The following is a 22,996-nucleotide window of genomic DNA, read 5'->3' on the forward strand; positions in this document are numbered from 1 at the left end:
TATTTGTGGAATTTGTACTCTAATAGTAATTCCTTAAGTATCTCATTACGATTATTATATTTTTATCATTTAATAAAATGAGAAGCTCATTACCAGCCCTCTACATTTGAAGTTGTTTCTGTAATAATTCACATGTGATTTCCAGCTACAAACACGTTTCATACTTGAGTTGCTGTAAAGGTTTTTTGGGGGGAGAAGATGGTATTTTACTCAAATTCACAATTTTATGTCTTAATATATTTACAAACAAAGTAGATAAACAAAGATCAAATTGTAACTAATTTTTTAAACAATTGTCTTCAGAATAATATCCCAGGAAAGAGGCAGAAATGTACCATCTGATGGAACTCTATAACCTATGGGGTTTTTTATACTACTAAAATACATAAAAACATTTCTTGCATGTTTCTATTTTACTCACTGGGATTTTTCATCTTACAAAATTTTCCACTTCTTGAACTTGTATGCCTAAGATACAACCAAAATAGAGAAATTTCTACTGTCTATATTATAGTCCTATTACCCAATAAGTGACCACCCAGCTTTCTAGAATTAATGACATATTTTTGACTTTGAGGTCATTTTATGATGGTTTTTAAACCCTAGTTTTAAATTATTCAGTTGGAAAGGAAATAAATAGAAGATATATATCCTTCCCTGGCATAATTTTAAGAAATAATGAATTCTATTCAATCATTTTTGTTATCAGGTGGACTATATTCTCATCTCCATAAACAAGGATATATGAATTTAATTACTGCCATTAATATTGCTGGGAGTCAGACATCTAGCTTCTTACTCCCATAGAAAGAAATGCATTCCAGAATTATTCCAGTACTATGACTGCAATCTCTAAGCAGAGTATACAGAATACTAAATAGAATTAGGAAAATATATTACAGTATAGGACAAATGCTCAAGTCAATCTTTTTTTTCTTAAGGAAACCTGACAGTAAGGCTAAAGAAATATCAAATATGTTTTCCTTTTAATTTTTTGTTATAAAACTTTATCATATATAAGCATATGTAAAATGTTGGTGCCAGTTAAAGAATAACAAAGATAAACGCCATGCATCTATCATGAAGATTAAGGATATCAATATTACCAATATCTTTGAAAAACACTATCCATTCCCATCCCTACATAATCCTTTCACAGAGGTTAACCACTATCATGAATTTTGTGTTTATCACTCTTTTGCTTTATCTTAGAGCCTTTCCAAAATGTATATATTCCTAAATAACATTGTTTCATTTAGCATATTTTAGACATGTGTGTGTAGATATATATATGTATATATATATATGGAATAGACTTTATGTATTCATCTATGACTTGCCTTTATAAATAAGTTTTAGTCATGTTGCTCCATATAGCTGTGGTTAATTTAATTGTCTGTTGTGTTCTTTTGAATGAATATACCATAATTTATTCATTCTTCTGACAGTAAACATTTGGGTTGTTTCTATTTTTGCTGTTATGAATAACGCTGCTATGAACCATAGCCCTCATATATTGCTAGTGGGAATGTAAAATAGTGTAACCACTTTGGAAAACAGAATTATATCTCTTATATGTTAAATATATACTTGTTTTTTGACCCAATAATTTTACTCCTAGGAATTTACACAAGAAAAATAAAAATACCTGTACATGAATTTTCATGGCAGCTCTTTTATTTGTAATAGCCAAGAACTGGAAACAATCTAAAAGCCCAACAACTACTGAATTATTAAAGCGATTCCTGACATATCTATATAATAGAATACTACTCAGCAACAAAAAGCAAGAAAATACTGATCCAAACAACAACGTGTACACAACGAATCTGAAGTGTATTATGCCAAGAAAAAGAAGCAAGACACAAGTGATTACATAGTTCATTATTCCATTTATATGATATCCTGGGAAATGAAAAAGTATATTGACAGTGGCAGAAGGCTTTTTCTGCAGAGGAGAAAGAGGGACCTTTGGGGGATATTGGAAAGTTTTTATCTTGATAGTAGTGCTAGTTACATTGGTGTAAACATTTGTCAAACTTTATACACTTAAAATGAGAAGATTTTGTTATATGTATATTTTATCTCAAATTTTATTTTTGAATAATGCTGCTATGAATATTCATGAATGTATCTGCTGGTACAAAAATACAGAAGTTCCTCTAGTATACATACTGAGTAAAATTGCTGGGTATTCAGTATGCACATCTTCGATTTTTCTAGAAAATGTCAATTCATTATATGAAGTGATTGTACCAATTAATACTCTTACATGCAATGTATAAAAGCTCCATCTGACATACATCTTGGTCAAGGCTTTTCAAGTTTTGCCAGTTTAGTCAGTGTTAAATAGAATCTTATGATGGTTTAAAAGTGTATTTTCTTTCATTTTTTCTACTCCATTTTTTTCTGTTTTTGTTTTTTCTTTTTGTTTTTTTTAAGATTTTATTTATTTGAGAGAGAGTGACAGAGGGAGAGAGAGCACAGAGGTAGAGGGAGAAGCAAACCCCTTGCTGAGCAGGGAAGCCATTGCAGGGCTTGATCCCAGGACCCAAGATCATGACCTGAGGGGAAGGCAGCTGCTTAACCTACTGAACCACTCAGGTGCCCCTGTTTGTCTTTTTCTTATTACTATTTAGGAGTTCCTTATTTTTTTTTGTTTAAAATTTTAAGTTCTTTATTTAATATTTTAAATTTTTTTATTTCTTCATTTATTTGACAGAGACAGTACACCCGTGTGTGTGCAAGAAGGGGGAGAGGTAGAAGGGGAGGGAGACGGAAAAGGAGAGAATCTCAAGCAGGCTCCATGCTGAGCACAGAGGCTGACGCAGAGGAGCTCGATGTGGGACTCAATCCCAGGACCCCGGGATCACACCCTGAGCCAAAGACAGATGCTCAATCATTGAGCCACCCAGGTGCCCTGAGAGAGAGAATCTTAATCAGGCTCCACACCCAGCCTGCAGCCCAACTCAGGGCTCTATCTCATGACTCTGAAACCGTGACCCAAGCTGAAATCAAGAGTCAGACACTTAACTGACTGAGCCACCCAGATGTCCCCAAGTATGTTCCTCATCTATCTGAAATTGGTTCAGTGTGGAAAGCCACATTAGTTTTTCCACATGTGATAAGCAATTGCACTAGCATTTATTAGGTTGTCTATCTTTTCCTCACTACCTATAAAGTGCCTCTACCACATAACAATTATCCATAGACATATGAGTGTGTTTCTGGGGGTCTGAATTTTGTTCTATATTCCATTGTTCTATCTTGGCAAAGATATTATACTTATTTAATTACATTTTCTTTGTAAAAGCTTTTATATCTGATAGGAAAAGTCCCTTCGTTCATCTTCTTTAAGAGTGTCTTACCTATAAAGACACTTTGGCCCTTTGCTCTTTGCAATAAATTTTAGAATCAGCTTAAGTTCAGTGAAGAACCTAGTTGCAATTCTGACTTGAATCTTGAAATACACTGGAGAAGATAAAATCTGAGTTCCTCCTATCACTTTTTTCTTACTTTCTTTCTCTATTTGTATGAGTTTTCTTTGATATTGTTCAGTGAAATTTCCAAATTCTCTCCGTGATGGTCTCATTTATCTTTTATTACATTTCCTCCTAGGTACTGTTCTTTCTGTTTCCAGTGCCAACGTTATCTTCTAAGGAATATGTTTTCAGTTTGTTAGTGGTATATGGAAACACAATTAACTTTTGAATATCAATTTTATTTTTACCACTTTACAAACTTCCTTATTAACTTCTGTTTCTTACAAATTAAATCTTTTGGGCTTTCTATGCAGATACGCATATCAATTATACATAATGACAGCTTTATATCTGGATTTCCAATCTCCATATGTTTATTTCTTTTAATTTTTAAAAAAGATTTTATTTATTTATTTGAGAGTAAGAAAGAATACATATGTGTGCAAGCAGAGGGAGGAACAGAGAGGGAGGGTGTGGTAGAGAAAAGAATCTGGAGCAGACTCCCCACTGAGCACAGAGCCTGAAGTGGGGTCTGATCTCACAACGCTGAAATCATGACCCAAGCCAAAACCAAGAGTTAGACACCCAACCAACTGAGCAACCCAGGTGTCCTATTTCTTTTACTTTTCTTATTGCTCTGTCATGACTCCCAGTACCACAATGAACAGGCATGTGGAGAGAGATCATCCTTGCTTGCTCTTAATCTTAAGAAGAATACTTATAATGTCTCATCACTGAGAATAATATTTTACATAATCATTTTTGGAGGACCTGTATCACTTTAAGGAAGTTCTCTTCTGTTCCTTATAGAAGGAACAGTTTTTCATTATAAGGGCTGCTGAATATAATTGAATGTTCATTCAACAACTTTGAGATGATTATGTAGTCTCTCATACATAATCATTAATACAGCAAATTACATTATTAGATTTTCTAATGCTGACTCATCATGAATTCCAAGTATAAATCTAATTTGATAATTTTACACATTTTTATACATATTTGATCATTTTTATCCAAGTAGATTCTTAATGTTTTAATGTAGGCTCCATGCCCAACATAAAGCCCAACCCAGGGCTTGAACTCACGACACTGAAATCAAGAACTGAGCTGAAATCAAGAGTTAGATGCTTAACCAACTGAGCCACTCAGGCACCCCCTTTCAAATTTGTCTGTTTATAAATGAGATTTGCCTATAAGTTTTTCTTTTTTGTTTTATCTTTGTTAGGCGTGGGTACCAAGATAAATTAGACTTAAAATTAAATTGGAAAATATTCCCCTGTTTCTATCTTCTGGAAAGGTTTATTGTAAAATTGCATTTATCTATTGAATCTATTTCTTGAAAGTTTGGCAGAAAACCATGTAAAATTATTGAAACCTAGTGTTTCCTTCAGGGAATATAACCTATTGGCTCAATTTCTTTAATTGAGTTCTACAACTCTTCAGTTTTCCATTTCTTCCAAAGAAGGTTTGGGTACATTATATTTTTCCATAAATATGTCCTTAATGTTTTAAATTTATTGACTTAAAGTTATTCATAATACTCTTACTACATTTTAAATTTCGACTGTGTCCATTTCTAGTCCTAACATTTCTTACTTGTTCTTGCTTGTTTTTTAATTATTCAATTCTAATAGAGTAATGGCCTCCTAAGAATGTCCACATCCTAATTCCCAGAACCTATAAATGTGTTTATGGTACATGCTAAAGAGAAATTAAGGCAGAAGAAGGAATGAAGGTATCTTGTACATTTATCTTAAAATAGGGAAATTATTGGGGTGCCTGGGTACCTCAGTCAGTTAAGTGTCCCACCCTTGATTTTGGCTCAGGTCATGTTCCCAGAGTCCTGGGATCCAGCCCCACATCAAGCTCCATGCTCAGTGGGGAGTGCGCTCAAGGATTCTCTTTCTACCTCTCCCTCTGCCCCTTCTTTCTCTCTCTAAAATAAATAAATAAATCTTTTTAAAAAAAGTTTTAACTGGGAAATTATTCTAGATTATCCAAGGGCCTAATATAATCACAAATGTGGAAGGGAGAGGCAAAAGAGTCTGTGTCAGATAACACAATGTGATAAAGACTCAACAGGCCATTGCTGGCTTTGAAGGTGGAAGGAAGACACAAACTGGGGCATACAGGCAGCTTCCAGAAACTGGAAAAGTAAACAAAATTGACTCTCACCTACAGCTTCTGAAAGGAATGCTATTTTTGTACGCATTTTAGTTCTCTTATTTTTTCATTGATATACAAATTAGTAGTTTTTTTTGTTTTATGCAGCTAATATTTTCAAGATTTACTTAGATATCCACATGCTTATAATTATTGAGAGTCTTTTCCCTGCCATTTCTTACATCTCTGGCCTCCCTTCTAGGATTATGGTTTTTCTCCTGAAGTTAATTCTTTAAAAATTCCTTCCCTAAAGATCTGCTGGTCATAAACTGTCTGATTTTGCTCATGTGAAAATGTATCTCACCAATTCCAGTTTGACATTAATTTTACCTCAACATTTTGCAGACATTATTCCACTGGCCTCTGAATTTCACTGTTGCTTTCAAGAAATGAGCTGCCAGGCTAATTATTATTCCTGTGAAGACCATCAGTCTTTATCTCTGGTTTATCTCTTTAGTTTTCATGTTCCATGGAATTTTTAAATTTATTTTGTTTGGGACATGTTGGGTTTCCTGAATCTGAGGATTTGTGTCTTTCATCACTTTTGTAAAATTCTCAGCCACTCTCTTCAAACATTGTCTTTTCCCCATTTTGGTAACTCTCCTTTGGTAACTTCAGTTAGAGATCTCTCCCTCTGTTCTCTGTGTCTCTTAACCTCTGTTTCATATTTTCTCTTTCTCTGGCTCTCTGTGATATGTTCTCAATAATTTATTCAGATCTATATTCCCAGTCATTAATTCACTATTCAGTTGTGTCTGATCCATTTACTCATTCCTTGTGTTTCTACATCATGTTATTATATTTTTATAATTAGAATTTTGAGTTGACTCTTTTTCAAATCTACCTGGTTATATTTTTAAATTAAATTTAATTTGAGATTCCAGTATTGTTAACATACAGTGTTATATTGGTTTCAGGTGTACAATATAGTGATTCAAAAATCTGCCTGATTATTTTTAATAGTCTTGTTTCCTACTCATACTTTTTTATATCATTTTTATTGAAACAAACCAAATACTTACTTTGTGTTATATATCTCATAACTCCAGTATCTGAATTCCTTAAAAATCTGATTCTCCCTTTTAGTCTCTGTTGACTCTTGTCTATTATGTCTTCATGTGTTTTATGATTTTTAATAGTAGCTCATGTTCCTTAGAATTTTGTTTTGAGGGATCCCTGGGTGGCGCAGTGGTTTAGCGCCTGCCTTTGGCCCAGGGCGCGATCCTGGAGACCCGGGATCGAATCCCACATCAGGCTCCTGGTGCATGGAGCCTGCTTCTCCCTCTGCCTATGTCTCTGCCTCTCTCTGTCTCTCTCTATCATAAATAAATAACAATTAAAAAAAATTAAAAAAAAATAGCGACTTTAAAAAAAAAAAAAAAGAATTTTGTTTTGAAATATTTGAGATCTGGTTTGAAGATATTCTCCTGCAGAGAGGATTGGTGTTTACCTCTGCTTGGTGTCTAATAACACATTATCTCAAAACAACTTTAAATTAAATTTCTGGGCGTGGTGGAAAAAAAAAGGAACCCTTATATACTGTTGTTATGTAAATTAGTTCATCCACTATGGAAAACATATGTATGGAGGATCATCAAAAAATTAAAAACAGACCATATCATCCAAAAATTCCACTTCTGGGTAGATACCCAAAGGAAATGAAAACAGAGGTTCACAGAGGTATCTACACTCCCATGTTTATCACAGTATTATTCATAATAGCCAAGATATGGAAACAACCCAAATGCCCATCAATGAGCGAATGAATAAAGAAGATATGTTACATATACAATGGAATATTATTCACTTACGGGAAAGAAGAATATCCTGTTACTTGTAACAACATGGATGCACTTGAGCAGATTATTCTAAGACAAAGAAAGACAATTACTATATGATATAATATATATGTAAAATCTAAAAAGGTCAAATGGGAGAGAGGGAGGATGATGTCAGAGTAGGAGGACCGTAGGCTCGTCCCATCCCATGAACACAAGTATCAAATCATCCTATCACCCCAGAAATCACCTGAAGACTGACAGAACAAACTCTACAACTAAAGAGAGAGAAGAGGCCACATAAAAGAAGGTAGGAAATGTGGAGATATGGTTTAGGGGAGAAATAGGATCACAGGTGCTATGAGGGGAGGAAGCCATGGTCATGCAGAAAGGCAAAGAGAGAGAGGAGCACACAGGGGAATGCACAAGGAGAATGATTCCCCGACGTGATGGACTTGGAAAATGAGAGGGGCTGAATTTTGTGAGTTCTTGCAACCAGCTGGGCTTAAAGCCTGGAGTTTGAAAGGTCAGTAGGCTTGGTTGAAATAGAGCCTAGAGGACACTGTTCTGCTCCTGGAGAGAAGACAGGCAAACAACCCGGGGGTGGAAGGCAGATGGCATGAAAACAACAGTCTGAAGAGTGCCTGAGGCACACAGTGGGGAGATTATTTGCTCTTCTCAGAGCATGTCCCTGAGAGGAAGTGCTCATGGAGACTCCTCTCTGGGAACAAAGGAGCTGGCTGGTGCCATTTCCCTCCCTTGACCCTCAGCATAGACCCAGAGCCACTGGCAGGAGGCAGGGCAGCACCAACACTAGCTAGTGTTGCTTACGCCAAGCCCCCCACACCTTCTCTCTGACTAGACTGCCCTTCTTGGTCAAGCCTGCCTCAGTCTCAGCTTGGTGAGCCCCTCATTGGAAAGGCCAGCACAAACTCCTACCTACAGCACATCTCCTGACCTGAGAGTTCTGTAGGGTCTCAGTTCTGATGGAAGTGATATCAGGTCTCATCTCACAAGCAGATAGAGCACACTTAGTTAAAATTGGCCAAGGACCAAACACTTCCCATAGCAGGCAAGGAGAGCCTCTGCAGATGACTAGGCTGAAAGATAGAGTAACCAAAACAAATGTCTGCCTTTGGCTCAGGGCATGATCCCAGGGTCCTGGAATTGAGTCCCACATCAGGCTCCCTGCAGGAAGTCTGCTTCTCCCTCTGCCTATGTCTCTGCCCCCCCCCTCTCTGTCTCTCATGAATAAATAAAAAATCTTAAAAAAAAAAAAAGCAGCAAGACAGAAGTCCTTAATTTACAAGAGAAGACCCATAAGGCTAGCTGAAGATTTCTCAACAGAAACTTGGCAAGCCAGAAGAGATTGGCATGATATACTTAAAGTGCTAAATGGGAAAAACCTACAGCAAAGAATACTCTGTCCAGCAAAACTATCACTCAATAAAAAGGATAGACAAAGAGTTTCTGAGATAGAAAAAAACTAAATAATTTTGTGACCACTAAATAGGCCTACAAGAAATATTAAAGAGGACTCCTTGAGTGAAAAGAAAAGACCAAAATGACAAGAAAGGATTAGAGAAAATCTCCAGAATCAACCACAAAACAAGAAATAAAATGGAAATAAATATATATCTATCAATAATTGCTTTGAATATAAGGGGACTAAATGCTCCAATCAAAAGACATAGGGTATCAGAATAAATTAAAACAAAAAACATGACCCATCTATCTGCTGCCTACAAGAGATTCGTTTTAGACCTAAGGACACCTGAAAATTGAAAGTGAGGGGAATGGAGAAACATTTATCATGCAAATGGATGTCAAAAGAAAGCTGGGGGAAAAAAAGCTGGAGTAATAATACTTATATTGGACAAACTAGATTTTTAAAACAAAGACTTGTAACAAGAGTAAAGAAGGGCACTATATCATAATGAAAGGGACAATCCAACAAAAAGGTCTAACAATTATAAATATGCACAAAACATGGAAGCACCCAAATATATAAAACAGTTAATGACAAACATAAGGGAATAATAAATAATAATACAATAATAGTAGGGGACCTTAACATCCCATTTACATCAATGAACAGATCATCTAAACTGAAAATGAACAGGGAAATAATGGCTTTCAGTGACACACTGGATAAGATGGATTTAACAGATATATTCAGAACATTTCATTGTAGGGATCCCTGGGTGGCGCAGCGGTTTGGTGCCTGCCTTTGGCCCGGGGCGCGATCCTGGAGACCCGGGATCGAATCCCACGTCGGGCTCCCGGTGCATGGAGCCTGCTTCTCCCTCTGCCTGTGTCTCTGCCTCTCTCTCTCTCTCTCTCTCTCTCTCTGTAACTATCATAAATAAATAAAAATTAAAAAAAAAACATTTCATTGTAAAACAGCGGAATACACATTCTTTTCAAGTGCACATAGAATATTCTCCAGAATAGATCATGTATTAGGTCATAAAATAGGGCTCAACGGATACAAAAAGATTGAAATCGTACCATGCACCTTTTTTTGTCCACAATACTTTGAAACTAGAAGTTAACCAAAAGAAAAAAATAGGGAAGACCACAAATACATGGAGGTTAAAAAACATTCTACTAACTAATGAATGGGTCAACCAGAAAATCCAAGAAGAAATTAATGATGATCACTAGGTATTGTATGTAAGTAATGAATCACTGAATTCTACTCCAGAAACTAATGTTCTACTATATGTTAAATAAACAAAATTTAAATCAAAAAGGAAGAAATTTTTTAAATGCATGAAAATAAATAAAAATGAAAATACCATGGTTCAGAACCTTTGGGATGCAGCACAAGCAGTCTTAAGAGGGAAGTATACAGCAATGCAGGCCTACTGCAGGAACAAGAAAAATCTCAAATAAATGACTTAACCTTACACCTAAAGGAGCTCAAAAAAGAACAGCAAACAAAGCCTAAAGCCAGAAGAAGGAGGGGAAATACTAAAGATTAGGGCAGAGATAAATAATATAGAAACTAAACAAACAATAGAACAAATTGTTGTTCTGTTCTTATCAATGGCAGACTTATCAAAAAGAATCCAGACTTATCAAAAAGAAAAGAGATAGAACCTAATTTTTTTTAAAAAATCACAAATGAGAGAGGAGAAGAAACAACCAATACCATAGAAATACAATTATAAGAGAATATTATGAAAAAGTATATGCCAACAAATGAGACAGCCTGGAAGAAATTTATAAATTCCTAAAAACATATAAATTACCTGAAACAGGAAGAAATAGAAAACTTGAACAGATTGATAATTAGCAAAGAAATTGAATCAAGAATCAAAAAATTCCCAAAAAACAAAATTTCAGGGCCAGAAGTCTTAACAGGTGAATTCTACCAAACATTTAAAGAAGAGTTAATGTCTATTCTTCTCAAACTATTCCAAAAAATAGAAAAGAAAGGAAAACTTCCATATTCATTCTATGATACCTAAGAATAAACCTAACCAAAGAGATGAAAAACCTGTACTCTAACTATAAAATACTGATGAAAGAAATTGAAGATGACACAAGGAAATGACACACAAGACATTCCATACTTATGGATTAGAAGAACAAATATTGCAAGAATGTCTATACTATCCAAAGTAATCTATACATGTAATGCAATTCCTAATAAAATACCAACAGGGTTTTTCACAGGGCTGGAATAATCCTAAAATTTGTGTTGAACCACAAAAGACCCTAACTAGCCAAAGGAACCTTGAAAAAGAACAGCTGGAGGCATCACTATTCCAAACTTCAAGTTATATTACAAAACTGTAATGATCAAAACAGTATGGTACTGGCAACAAAAATAGACACATAGATCAGTAGAACAGAGTAGAAAACCTAGAAATGAACCCACAACTATATGGTCAATTAATCTTTGACAAAGCAGGAAGGGATATCCAATGGGGAAAAAACAGGCTTTTCAACAAATAGTGTTGGGAAAACTGGGCAGCAAAAAGCAAAAGCATGAAATTGGATCACTTTCTTACACCATACACAAAAATAAATTCAAAATGGATTAGAGACCTAAATGTGAGACATGAGACCATAAAAGTCCTAGAGGCAGTAACCTCTTTGAAATCAGCTATAGCAACTTCTTTCTAAATACGTCTCCTGAGGCAAGGGAAACAAACACAAAAAGAAATTATTGGACTTCATCAAAATAAAAAGCTTCTCCAGTGTGAAGGAAACATTTAACAAAACTAAAACTCAACACTCCAAAAATGAATAATCCAATTAAAAAGTGGGCAGAAGACATGAATAGACATTTTTCCAAAGAAGACGTACAGATGGCCAACAGACACATGAAAAGATGCTCAATATAAGTGATCATCAGGGAAATGCAAATCAAAACTACAATGAAATATCTTACACCTGTCAGAATGACTAAAATCAACACGTGAAACAACAGATGTTGGCAAGGATGTGGAGAAAGGGCAACCCTCTTGTACTGTTGGTGGGAATGCAAAGTGGTGCAGCCATTCTGGAAATATGGGTTAAATAGGTGATGGGGATTAAGGACACTTGTGATGAGCACAGAGTATTGTATGGAAGTGTTCAATCACTATATTGTACACATGAAACTAATATTACACTGTATGTTAACTGGAATTTAAATAAAAACTTAAAAATATTTTTTAAATGCATTTAAAAAAAGAGAGTAAAACAAACCAAGGGATGAGGATAGAGGGGCAAGATTTTTTTTTTAAGATTTTATTTATTTAGGGGCAGCCCAGGTGGCTCAGCGGTTTAGGCGCCGTCATTGCCCTGGGTGTGATCCTGAGGACCCGGGATTGAGTCCCGCGTCGGGCTCCCTGTGTGGAGACTGCTTCTCCCTCTGCCTGTGTCTCTGCCAAGCTCTCTCTCTCTGTCTCTCATGAGTAAATAAATAAAATCTTAAAAAAAAAGTTTTTATTTATTTACTCATGAGAGACACACAGAGAGAGGCAGAGACATAGGCAGAGGGAGAAGCAGGCTCCCTGCAGGGAGTCTGATGTGAGACTCAATCCCAGGACCCTGGAATCATGATCTGAGCCAAAAACAGACACTCAACCACTGAGCCACCCAGGTGCCCCTGGGGGGACAAGATTGATGGTATTTAAAGGTACACATTTGTAATTAAATAAGTACTAAATAAGTCATAGATATCTAATGTGCAGTATATTGATCATAGTAACATTTTACTTTAAGTATGTGATATGATAATTATTGTTATGATGGCAACCATATTACAAATATATAAATGTATCAAAGTAACAGGCTATACCCCTTAAATTTATACAAAGTCATATGTCAAATTTATCCAAGAAAAAAAAACAAAAGCAAAAATTAATTTAATTAATTAAATTAAAGCCCAATTGGATTTGGCTTTTCACACCTCATAGGCAATGAGTATTAATATCCAAGTTATGGCTAGTTCATATTCACAAACTCTCCAGGGAAATTTTTTCCTTGCTCTCTCTACGGCCTAGATGGAGATAGACAAATTTCCTCACAGCCAAGACTTTTCCTAGACTACTCCTTACTCCCTCACAGAGCGTGTTACCTTTTGCATCCCAATGTTAAGCTTTGGCTTCTGTCCCTCCATGTGTGACCCAGGAAACCAAGACTCTAGGCCACCAGGAATTCGTAGATGTTCCTCAGATCACACCAATCTGTTCACTCTTGCTTACCTATCTTGATTCGTAATTTCTTTTTTTTTTTTAAGATATTATTTATTTATTCATGAGAGAGGCAGAGACACAGGCAGGAGAAGCAGGCTCCTTGCAGGGAGCCGGATGTGGGACTGGATCCCAAGTCTCCAGGATCACGCCCTAGGCTGAAGGCGACACTAAACCACTGAGCCACCTGGGCTGCCCTGGATTCATAATTTCTAATCCTTTTCCACCTTTAAGTAGTTTTCTTATTTTCTTACTACTTCAACTATGTATTTTTTGGTTGTTGTCTTCAATATTTTAATCTCACATTTTTAGATATTTTGTGCCAAGAGTATTTTCCAAGTTACAACTGCAAGAACAAAAGTCTCAACTCTCTGTTGACCTTCAAAAAAAGTGAGAATTTACAGGAAAATCTTCATTGTTTGACAGACAATAGGAGCTCCAGAAACTACTATATGTCAAGTCATATTTTCTCAATACCTAAGCTATTTCTCTGTTAATGAGTTGTCAAGAAACTTTGGAGGAAGCATTGATTATTTCAGACAGTACATATTTTAGGTGTTATTTCTTCAGTATATGAAATGCAAGCTGAAGAAAATAAGAAATTTTTACCACTAGAAACAGCCACTTTGAAGATGCATGCAGGTTTTTTTTTTTTAATAAAAGTAAGCTATTTTACTACTATTTACCTGATAGAAACAAAAACATATTTTCATACAAAGAGTTGTACAAGAAGGTTCATAGCAGCATATTTATAATGGCCAAAGGCTGGAAACAACCCAGTGGCCAAAAGGACAGATGTGATGTTATTCTTACAATGGAATATTTAGCAATAAATAGAAATGAGGCACTGATGTACTTCATAACAAATGAATCTCAAAAACATTATGCTGAGCTAAAAAACCAGACCAAAAGTAGACACTATGTGATGATTCCATCTATATAAAGTATAAGAAGGGATAAAGCTAAGCTATGATGACATAGGTCGGAAAGTTGCCTTGGGGAGAGGAGGAGATTTGACAGGAAAGAGCAAAAGGAATCTTTCTGGTACTGATGAAAATCTGTATTTTGTATGGGGCTGTAGTTACAGAGGCACATACAATTGTCAAAATTTATAAAACCAAACACTTAAGATCTTTGTATTTTATTGTAAGTTGTGCCTTTAAAAACAACGAAACTAAACAAAACACAGACGATGGTTTCTAAGTATCTTTCATCATTATTGGAGATTATGTATCATAATTCAGCAATTTAAAAATATTAGCTGCCAGGAGAGAAAAAAGCTTATGGCTTAGCGGCCTCATTTACAGAGATACTAGTTAATGTACATTGCTGTCCTTTGGTCACAGGTCAGCCTCTTTAACAACTGGCAACGACTCACAGAATACCAATTTCAATAGCAAAAGCTCAAATCATTTTATTTCTATTTGGGGCTCAGTAACTGAAGCTTCTCTAGTAATATTGAGTGGGAAAGGGTAAAAATATATCATGTTGCAAATGAATAATATATCCATGGTGTTACCAGATAAGGAATGGGGGAATCTGGATATGATAAGGATGTTTTTTTAGTTTTGTTTTTAAAAATTTTTTTAAAGATTTTATTTATTTAACAGAGAGAGCACAAGCAGGAGGTAGGGGTAGAGGAAAAGCAGACTCCCCACTGAGCAGGAAGCCCGATGTGGGGCTCCATCCCAGGACCCCAGGATCATGACCTGACCTGAATGCAGGCATCCCTACGAATGGATTTATTCATAGAACATTTGGAAAAGACAATTTATTTTTTTAATACTTTATTTATTTATTTGAGAGGAAGGGAGAGAGAGAGAGTGTGTGCACAATTGGGGGGAGGGGCAGAGGGATAAGCAGACTCTCCACTCCACTGAACTAGAAGCTAGAGGCACGTCTCAATCCTAGGACCCTAAAAATTCTAGGTGTGCAGTAAAATTTTGTTTCAAAAGTGTAACATGAAGATAATAATGCCTGGTCTGCCTGAATCAGAAGGTGGTTGTGAGGATCAGCCAAAAAATGCTTCCTTTAAATATGTTTCCCTTTTATCTCCTTTACAATATGACTCAGAAAATTCACTCAATCAACAAATACTTAGTGAGTTCCTCCTAATGTGACATGTACTGTCCTGAGTGCTTAAAATATGACCAAATAGACAAAAATCTCATTTCCAACGAGCTTACATTCTATTTGGAGAAATAAGAAGTATATATAATAAATAAGTCAGTTATATAGGGTATAAGTGCTATGGAGAAAAGAAACAGAGCAGTATAGGGGTAAGATATATCACCACATGCTGTTTTAAAGAAAGTTGTTTTTTCTATAAAAACAAAAAAGATATACAGAGAGAGCATTTATCTACCAATGCAGTAAGACAAGCTGATAGCAAAAGCATCCCAAGCAAGGGTTGCTGGTATATAATCTAAGAGAGGAGAGAATAAAACAGTTCTGTGAAAGTGGAAAAAAAAAAAAAGAAAGCAGTGGAAAGCATTATATTCATCAATATCCTTTTTTTTTTTAACCAGCACCTATTGTCTAAAAATATAAGTAAACATATTGTATTGATTATTATCCATTTCCATGCTACAAAGATTCAGAAAATTCCATAAGAAAAAAAATGTTACAACAAAGTAAATCTATCCATCTAATTTTATTCCTTCTCTCTGAATATTTCAAGAAAAGTCACTCTTCAGAATGATGCTTCACCATGAATGATTTGAAATATTTAATGTGTTGTAATGAGACATGGGATGCCTGAATGGCTCAGTGGTTGAGCAACTGCCCTTGGCTCAGGTCATGATCCTGGGGTCCTGGGTTGGAGTTCCACATTGGGTTCCCCATGGGAAACCTGCTTCTCCCTTTGCCTTTGTCTCTGCCTCTCTCTCCGTGTGTGTTTCTCATGAATAAATAAATAAAATATTTTTTAAAAAAACTTTTATATGTAAAAGTACTTGGTATGGTACCTGGTACATGTGTAAGTATTATATTTTTAAAACTTTTTTAGGGGTGCCTGGGTAGCTCAGTTGGTTAAGCATCCAACTTTTGATTTGGGCTCTTCAACTCTTGATTTTGGCCCAGGTCATGATCTCTGCTCAGCTCATGATCTCAGGGTAGTAAGATCAAGCCTCCCAACAGGCTCTGAGGTAGGCAAGGAGTCTACCTGAGATTCTCTCTCTCCTTCTGCCCCTTCCCCCACCCATGTTTGGTCATAAACGCCGCTCTCTCTCTTTCCCTCTCTCTCTACTCTCTCAAATAAATAAAAAAAATCTTTTTTTTTTTTTTAAGTCACTAGTCTCTTTCCCAGACCTCACTGGGAATTACTGATTAACTTTTTAATGAGCCAGTCAATAGGAGGGAAATAAAGTGCCCATCTCTAAGAACTAAAATAATCCTTTCAGGCAAATTAGTTGCAGTTACCCTTGATAACACTCTTCTTTATCATACAGACCTGAGTAAAGTGTACATAGGCTCATATACTTCAGGGTTTATCCTATAGTTCATGAGTAAAGTTCTTTTATCCATTGTTTTCTTAAAGTTCACTGACCATTATACTACCATTTCCATCAAAAAGTGTGAAATGCAAGGGGGAAATGAAAGCTGGTAAACATGGTTTATGTCAGTTTGGTTCTTAAATGTAAGTGAGGAAGTCAGACAGCTAGATAAAATTAGGTTTCAGGTATTTTCATCTCTGCTATTCCTGTCTTGCCTTGCCTCAGTATCAGTAAGGCACTTGTATAACTCACTACAGTTTCTGGTTTCCAGAACTTCTGAGATATTTAGATGAGTACATTTTATTTGAAAATCAACAATAATTACTGCTCTTAGAAAGTGCTTCTGCAAGCAGGTAAGGAGAAATATTAGCTGATCATTAGAACTGTGCCAGTGGTTTTTCTTTGCAACAAAAATGGAAGGAACATCTACCCCAGACAGGAATGGAAGCAACTTTTATGTTCCCATCACACTTTTTACATTGCTATTTTAGTAATTACAGTATTATATTTAATTATTTATCAGTCAGGCATCCCCCTAACTGAAAACTCCTTGAAAGAAGAATTGCCTTTTGTTTCTGTGGCCCTGGGTTCCTGGTACAGGTAGACACTATTCATTTCAATATCAGTATATGGGCCAAAGCGAGCACAGGTAGGCACTATTCATAAGTGGAAGTTTCAATAAATAAATAAAAGATCTCTGAGATTTATAGGAGTTAACCAGTTCTCTCTTAAACACTGTAAATTCAATAAAAGGTTGGTGAAGTCTCTTGTTTGGGGCTACCCAGGCTCCCTTAATTGCAAGCAGTTCTGAATCAAAATATATGCATTCCCTTTTCTATCTCTATTATCTATATGCAATATGCGTGTATCAAATCATTATATTAACTACTGTATCTTAGGATAAGCTGCCTTTCAAATAAACTGAAAGTATTAAAGTGGTTTTTCTTGCCAGTGCATGCTCAATGCAAACTCATTAAAAGTCCAAAACACCATTGAAGAAGTTTCTCTTCTTTGGCGAAGTTAGACTAGATAGCTTATACTGTGTAATTATGATAATTGAATATTCCGAGTAATGATTATTCAGGGTCTCAGATACATTCTTGATGAAAAATGATCAAACACGGTTCTCTATTTTTAACTTAGGCCTTCAGAGGGTTTATTATTTTGAAATCAAATCTATTAAACTTCGTGAATACATTATTCCTCATTAAGATTCCTTCTGAATTAATTTGATATCTTAACAACACAGTATCTGTGAATAATTTATAAGTAAAAATCATTTTATAATATTTATCTTAGAAATTAAAGTGAATAGACTATAAGAAAAAACTGAAAAAAAAAAAAAACCCAAGTAACTGATAGGGAGAGTCTCACGGTTAATTTTAGCACTTCTTGAACACTCTTAGCTTATCATATAAATAATTTTACCATATATTTTATTTTATGAAATATAATAGTTGATAAGTCAACTCACTTCATGAGGCAACTATTATTGTGATTTAAAAAGTACTGAGAGGGGCAGCCCCAGTGGCCCAGCGGTTTAGGGGCGCCTTCAGCCTGGGGTGTGATCCTGGAGACCCGGGATTGAGTCCCACGTCGGGCTCCCTGCATGGAAACTGCTTCTCCCTCTGCCTGTGTCTCTGCCTGTGTCTCTGCCTCTCTCTCTCTCTCTCTCTCTGTGTCTGTCATGAATAAATAAATAAAATCTTTAAAAAAAAAAGTACTGAGAAAAAGTGAAACGATATGTGCCCTTAGTTGAATCTATATTAAACTATATAAGGTGAGGCTATATGAACTTGTTCCTGGTGATCCATAAGCCATTGTAAAATATAAAGTATTATTATTGCACTATTGCATGTGTAAAATATTTTGCTCAACCATCGACCTTTCATTGATGGTGGCTCTGTGCAAAATTCCTTCTACCACAACATGACATCAGGATTAAGATGATGGTTTACAAACATTTTTGTTTGTTGGCCCCAGGGAGGGTCCCTTTGAAACAAAATTCCTAAGTAAATCCATCCCCCCAAAACGTCCAAGGAAATATCTATGCTATTCTTGGACCAGGAAAAGAGAAATGGCCATTTTCAGTTTGGGGAGGCAATACAGGGAGTATTGAGAGCTGATGTAATCAGTTATGAAAGTAAGAAAACAAAAATCATTGATGGTTGATTACTGTCTAGCAATCACCAGGTCTTATAAAACACTAACCGACAGCAAACAGTTTATGAAAGGCTGATTACCTGGTTTTCATTAGATGAACCTGCCTTTTTGGAAGTACAAGGTGCACCTTTATGGCCTACCTTAGATACTATTAAATGAGCTTACTCTCCACCACAAAAAGCTTAAAAATTGAAATATGTTATCTCTATTCCAATTCTAACTATTCTCTTTATATTTTCACTGAGTGGAATCAAAAATTTAAAACACATGTTATGATTGTTTAACCTAAGCAACAGAATGCCAGAAAAGCAAGAAAAATTTGAAAAATCCAGTCATTCACAAAATTGCACATAGTGTTTATTTAGTAAAATATTGTTCTCTGGCCACTTAATGCCATGTATATGCAACCATAATCACCCCAGCAAGTCTCAAAAATAAGCTTTTCCCTGATTTTAAGCAAATTCATGTAACTTTAATGATAGAATACAGCACTTTCTTTTTATCCTTTTTTCTTATTAAATGCTGAGGAGCACAGTGATCATCTAAACAGTCATATTAATATATTTTCAAAACAATTAAAAATAGTTTACATTTACTTGTTTTCTTATCCTAGGCTTCAGCAATCAGATCACAAGTCCCTGAATTATCCATAGAGTTCATTTTTTTCATCAGTTACGAATCCACGTACACACACCTGCTGAAATTTTCACTCATCTTATTTTAATTGTATTTTTCAATACTCTTATTTGTCAAAAGGCAATAGTGAGTTATTTGTGTGAAATAGCTGTGATGGAGGGAAATCACGCATTTTAACATAATAAATATTACTTGCTTTATAAAATAATTCCAGAATGTAAAAGTATACTTAACACTGTTTTGAAGGAAACTCCTTCAAAGAGCAAAATCATGTGATAAAATTAATGTAAATTAACGTTTAAAATCTATAGAGTTTAAATAGTTCTCTTCATTTTTTATCTCATTATTGTGTGCCACAATAATTACGTACTGTGAATAAGGTTACTGTGCTCTCTAACAGCTAAAATTACAATCTCATTTTCCTAACTTTTCAGACATAGAGCTTCAGCTCATGCAGCATGTGTCCAAAAAGACCTTTCCTGTAACCATTAGCTATCATAATTTTTAAAAATTAGAAAAAGAAAAGATAAATTATAATTACATACTCACCTTTTGATGTCTTAAAATATTCTGGCAAAATTAAAATGAATGTGACCACTATTGCCAAAAGTAATTTAAAGAGGGCTGTTTTTGTCATGTCTCTTCACATGATACAATGTGTTCCCTTCTGGGACATCGGTAGCATGTTTCTTCCTGCTTCGGGCTTCATCTCTGTGGTGCTTTAAGTTTATGCAATTTACTTCATACTCACTTCCTTTTGGGTAAGACTTAAAAAAAAAAAAGAGGGCTTGAACTGAGACTTCATTTTGAGTCACTTTCCATTGTGAAAACTACCATCTAATAAGGAAGACACTTTCAAACTATCTTCTAAACAAGAAAGAGTAAAAAAAAAAAAAAAAAAAGATCTCAAGAGGCTAAGGGGTCTTGTTCTCATCTGGATTTGATGCTGTTTTCCCACATTTACCAATCTGTATGAGTAAATATAAACCCACAATATAGACACCCAAAATAAAATGATGGTCAGTCATGTCCATTTCCTCATTTGCTTATTAAATGATTGGTGACCCCTTATATGTACCAGGCTGAACTGCATCCTGGTGTTCAGAAAAGAGTGTGTCTGTAAGACAGTAAACAGTATAAATGTGAGGATGAATGTAAGGATAAACCAAAATCTCAATTCTACTTTACAACCATGTATAAGGCAGTGGAATGGGCCTCATTATCATGATGCCTATAAACAGTGTGACAACTGTTACCAAATCTACACTGTCAGTTCTCGTTTCAAAAAAATGATCTTTCATTGTAATCTCAGTGAAGTAAAATACTTTGTTTTAGAATACAAATGAAGAGTAAGAAAAGTCCATGGTTAAAAAAGAATATGTGCAAACAAATACTTTTATTCCATTGCCTTCTGGTTTTAAAAAAAATGGTAGGGGGTATCTCCAATCAATTTCTGCTTGCTGGTTCCCTCTGGTACCTCCATCACCCCATCTGTTTTCATTCACCCTATCTGCTCTTACCCCTGCAACCCTGGGCTTGATGAAACAATGGGTGAGTGAGGAGCAGGAGGCAGGAAACAGAGGTTGTCCTGTGGATAGATTGTGAATACAAATGAACTGACTCATCTTCTGATTGGGTGTGGGGATTTGATGGACAGATGGGAATAGTGGGTTAAGAGACCTTAAAAACTGAATCTAAGGACAGTCAAAATGGGACTAGAACTTCAAACGTTAGACTTGTTTTATGAATAGCATCAGGGTCATTCTAAGGAAGAGAGGAGTTGATGAGAGTCAATGCCTACACAGCTTACTGAACTGAGATATATTGTGTTACGAGTCCGGCAGCGTCTTCAGTAAAGATGCTGGTGGAAAGGGGTAAGAGACTCTGTCCCTTAATTCTTTCCCATCCTACAGATGGCAAAGTGACAGTGGACTTTCTACTCCCCATTTGACCTTGTTTTGATTCCCTAATTTTTATTTATAAATACACACATTCCAACCATAATTTTCCTACTAGAGAAGAAATTGATCAAGAAAATATTAACCTAAAAATAAATAAATAAATAAATAAATAAATAAATAAATAAATAAATAAATAAATAAATAAAATTAAAAAAAATAAAATATTAACCTGGGGGATCCCTGGGTGGCTCAACGGTTTGGCGCCTGCCTTTGGCGCAGAGTGTGATCCTGGAGTCCCGGGATCGAGTCCCGCATCGGGCTCCCTGCATGGAGTCTGTTTCTCCCTCTGTGTCTCTGCCTCTCTCTCTTTCTCTCTCTCTCTCTCTCTCTGTGTCTCTCATGAATAAATAAATAAAATCTTAAAAAAAAAGAAAATATTAACCTGATGTTACACTATCAAGTTAGTCTAATTCCTCGATCAATTTTCTTTAAAAGGGCAAGTAAACCACTTCTTTATTCTTCTACTCTGATTTTACTGAAATTACTTTTGTTAGTATCTATTTTTTTTTTATGAACAACGTGTTGGTTCATTGATAAATTCTCTTGTCCACATCAAATTTTATTGATTTGTGAGTTTTCTTTGTGGTAGCATTCTTGCAGACCTCCTCCTTCCTTACCTACCCCTACCCCTGATATGGCCTCAGACTGGTTATTTTATTCTTGAGCACCTGAAAGACAACTTTCCCTAGTAAGCTCCATGGGCTCTTTGTACATAATGTGCTGACCCATGTTCTCTGCAGCTGGCTTCTCTGGTGCTTCTCAGATAGTGGATGTCAGGAGACCAACCAGGGTTCCTAAAACCCAGGCCACTGTCTCACTGCTCTGACGATATGGGGGAGTCAGTATCTCACACCTGGCCTGTAATCCACTTGCTGAACACCAGTGTGTCATCTCTGATTTAGCAGATTATGAGAAATATAATACACCCTCAGATATTTCAAGAATCTTTTATTGTCCATGATTTTTTGACTATATCTGAATCTAAGTTTTATATAAACACTTTCAATCATTCTGCCCTCTGCATAAAATGTTAGTAGAACAATGGCCAATGGCAAGTTTCAAATATCCCCTGGGTGAAATCCTCCAAGATTCAATGGCAAGGGTTAAAATTAAAGAGTCAAAATATCTTGCTCTTTCTGACTGTCAAAATTTATCCACTAAAATATTTTATAACTGAAATTGTTACATAAATTACAGTATTAAATGTTTGCATTTTAAATATCAGCAATCACTAAAATTTAAGAATTAAGATGCAGTTTCTTATAGGTAATCCAACTTTAAATGATAGTTTCTTAGAAATAAATAAATAGGGTCACCTGGGTAGCTCAGTCGGTTAAGTGTCTGCCTTCAGCTCAGGTCATAATCCTGGGGCCTGGGATAGAGCTCTGCATTGGTTCCCTGCTTAGTGGGAAGTCTGCTTCTCTCTCTTCTGCTCTCCCCGCCCCCCCCCCACTCCTGCTCATTTTCTCTCAAATAAATAAAAAAAAATAGAGTTTGCACTCACTTTTGATTTAACTTTTTATTTTTGATTGAAGTAGTTATTATCATATTATTGACTCTGTGCCCTATACTATGCTTTTCATCCCTGTGACTTATTTTATAACCAAAATTTTTTACCTCTTA

At 35.6% G+C, this 22,996-nt stretch overlaps 1 protein-coding gene across 2 annotated transcripts in view; it reads right to left on the minus strand.

Annotated features, from left to right (window-relative positions):
• TMEM156 (transmembrane protein 156) overlaps positions 1–20,109 on the minus strand; it is a 47,598-nt gene extending 27,489 nt beyond the window's left edge. For both annotated transcript variants that reach the window (XM_055326893.1, XM_055326892.1), the window contains exon 1: positions 19,962–20,109. In XM_055326893.1, the coding sequence (XP_055182868.1) occupies positions 19,962–20,049 (88 nt within the window). In that variant the 5' untranslated portion in view covers positions 20,050–20,109. The remainder of the gene's footprint in view (positions 1–19,961) is intronic.
• Between the last annotated feature and the right edge of the window lie 2,887 nt (positions 20,110–22,996).

The sequence above is a fragment of the Nyctereutes procyonoides genome, unplaced genomic scaffold (assembly GCF_905146905.1).
Source record: "Nyctereutes procyonoides isolate TBG_1078 unplaced genomic scaffold, NYPRO_anot_genome, whole genome shotgun sequence".
NCBI classification, from domain to species: Eukaryota; Metazoa; Chordata; class Mammalia; order Carnivora; family Canidae; genus Nyctereutes; species Nyctereutes procyonoides.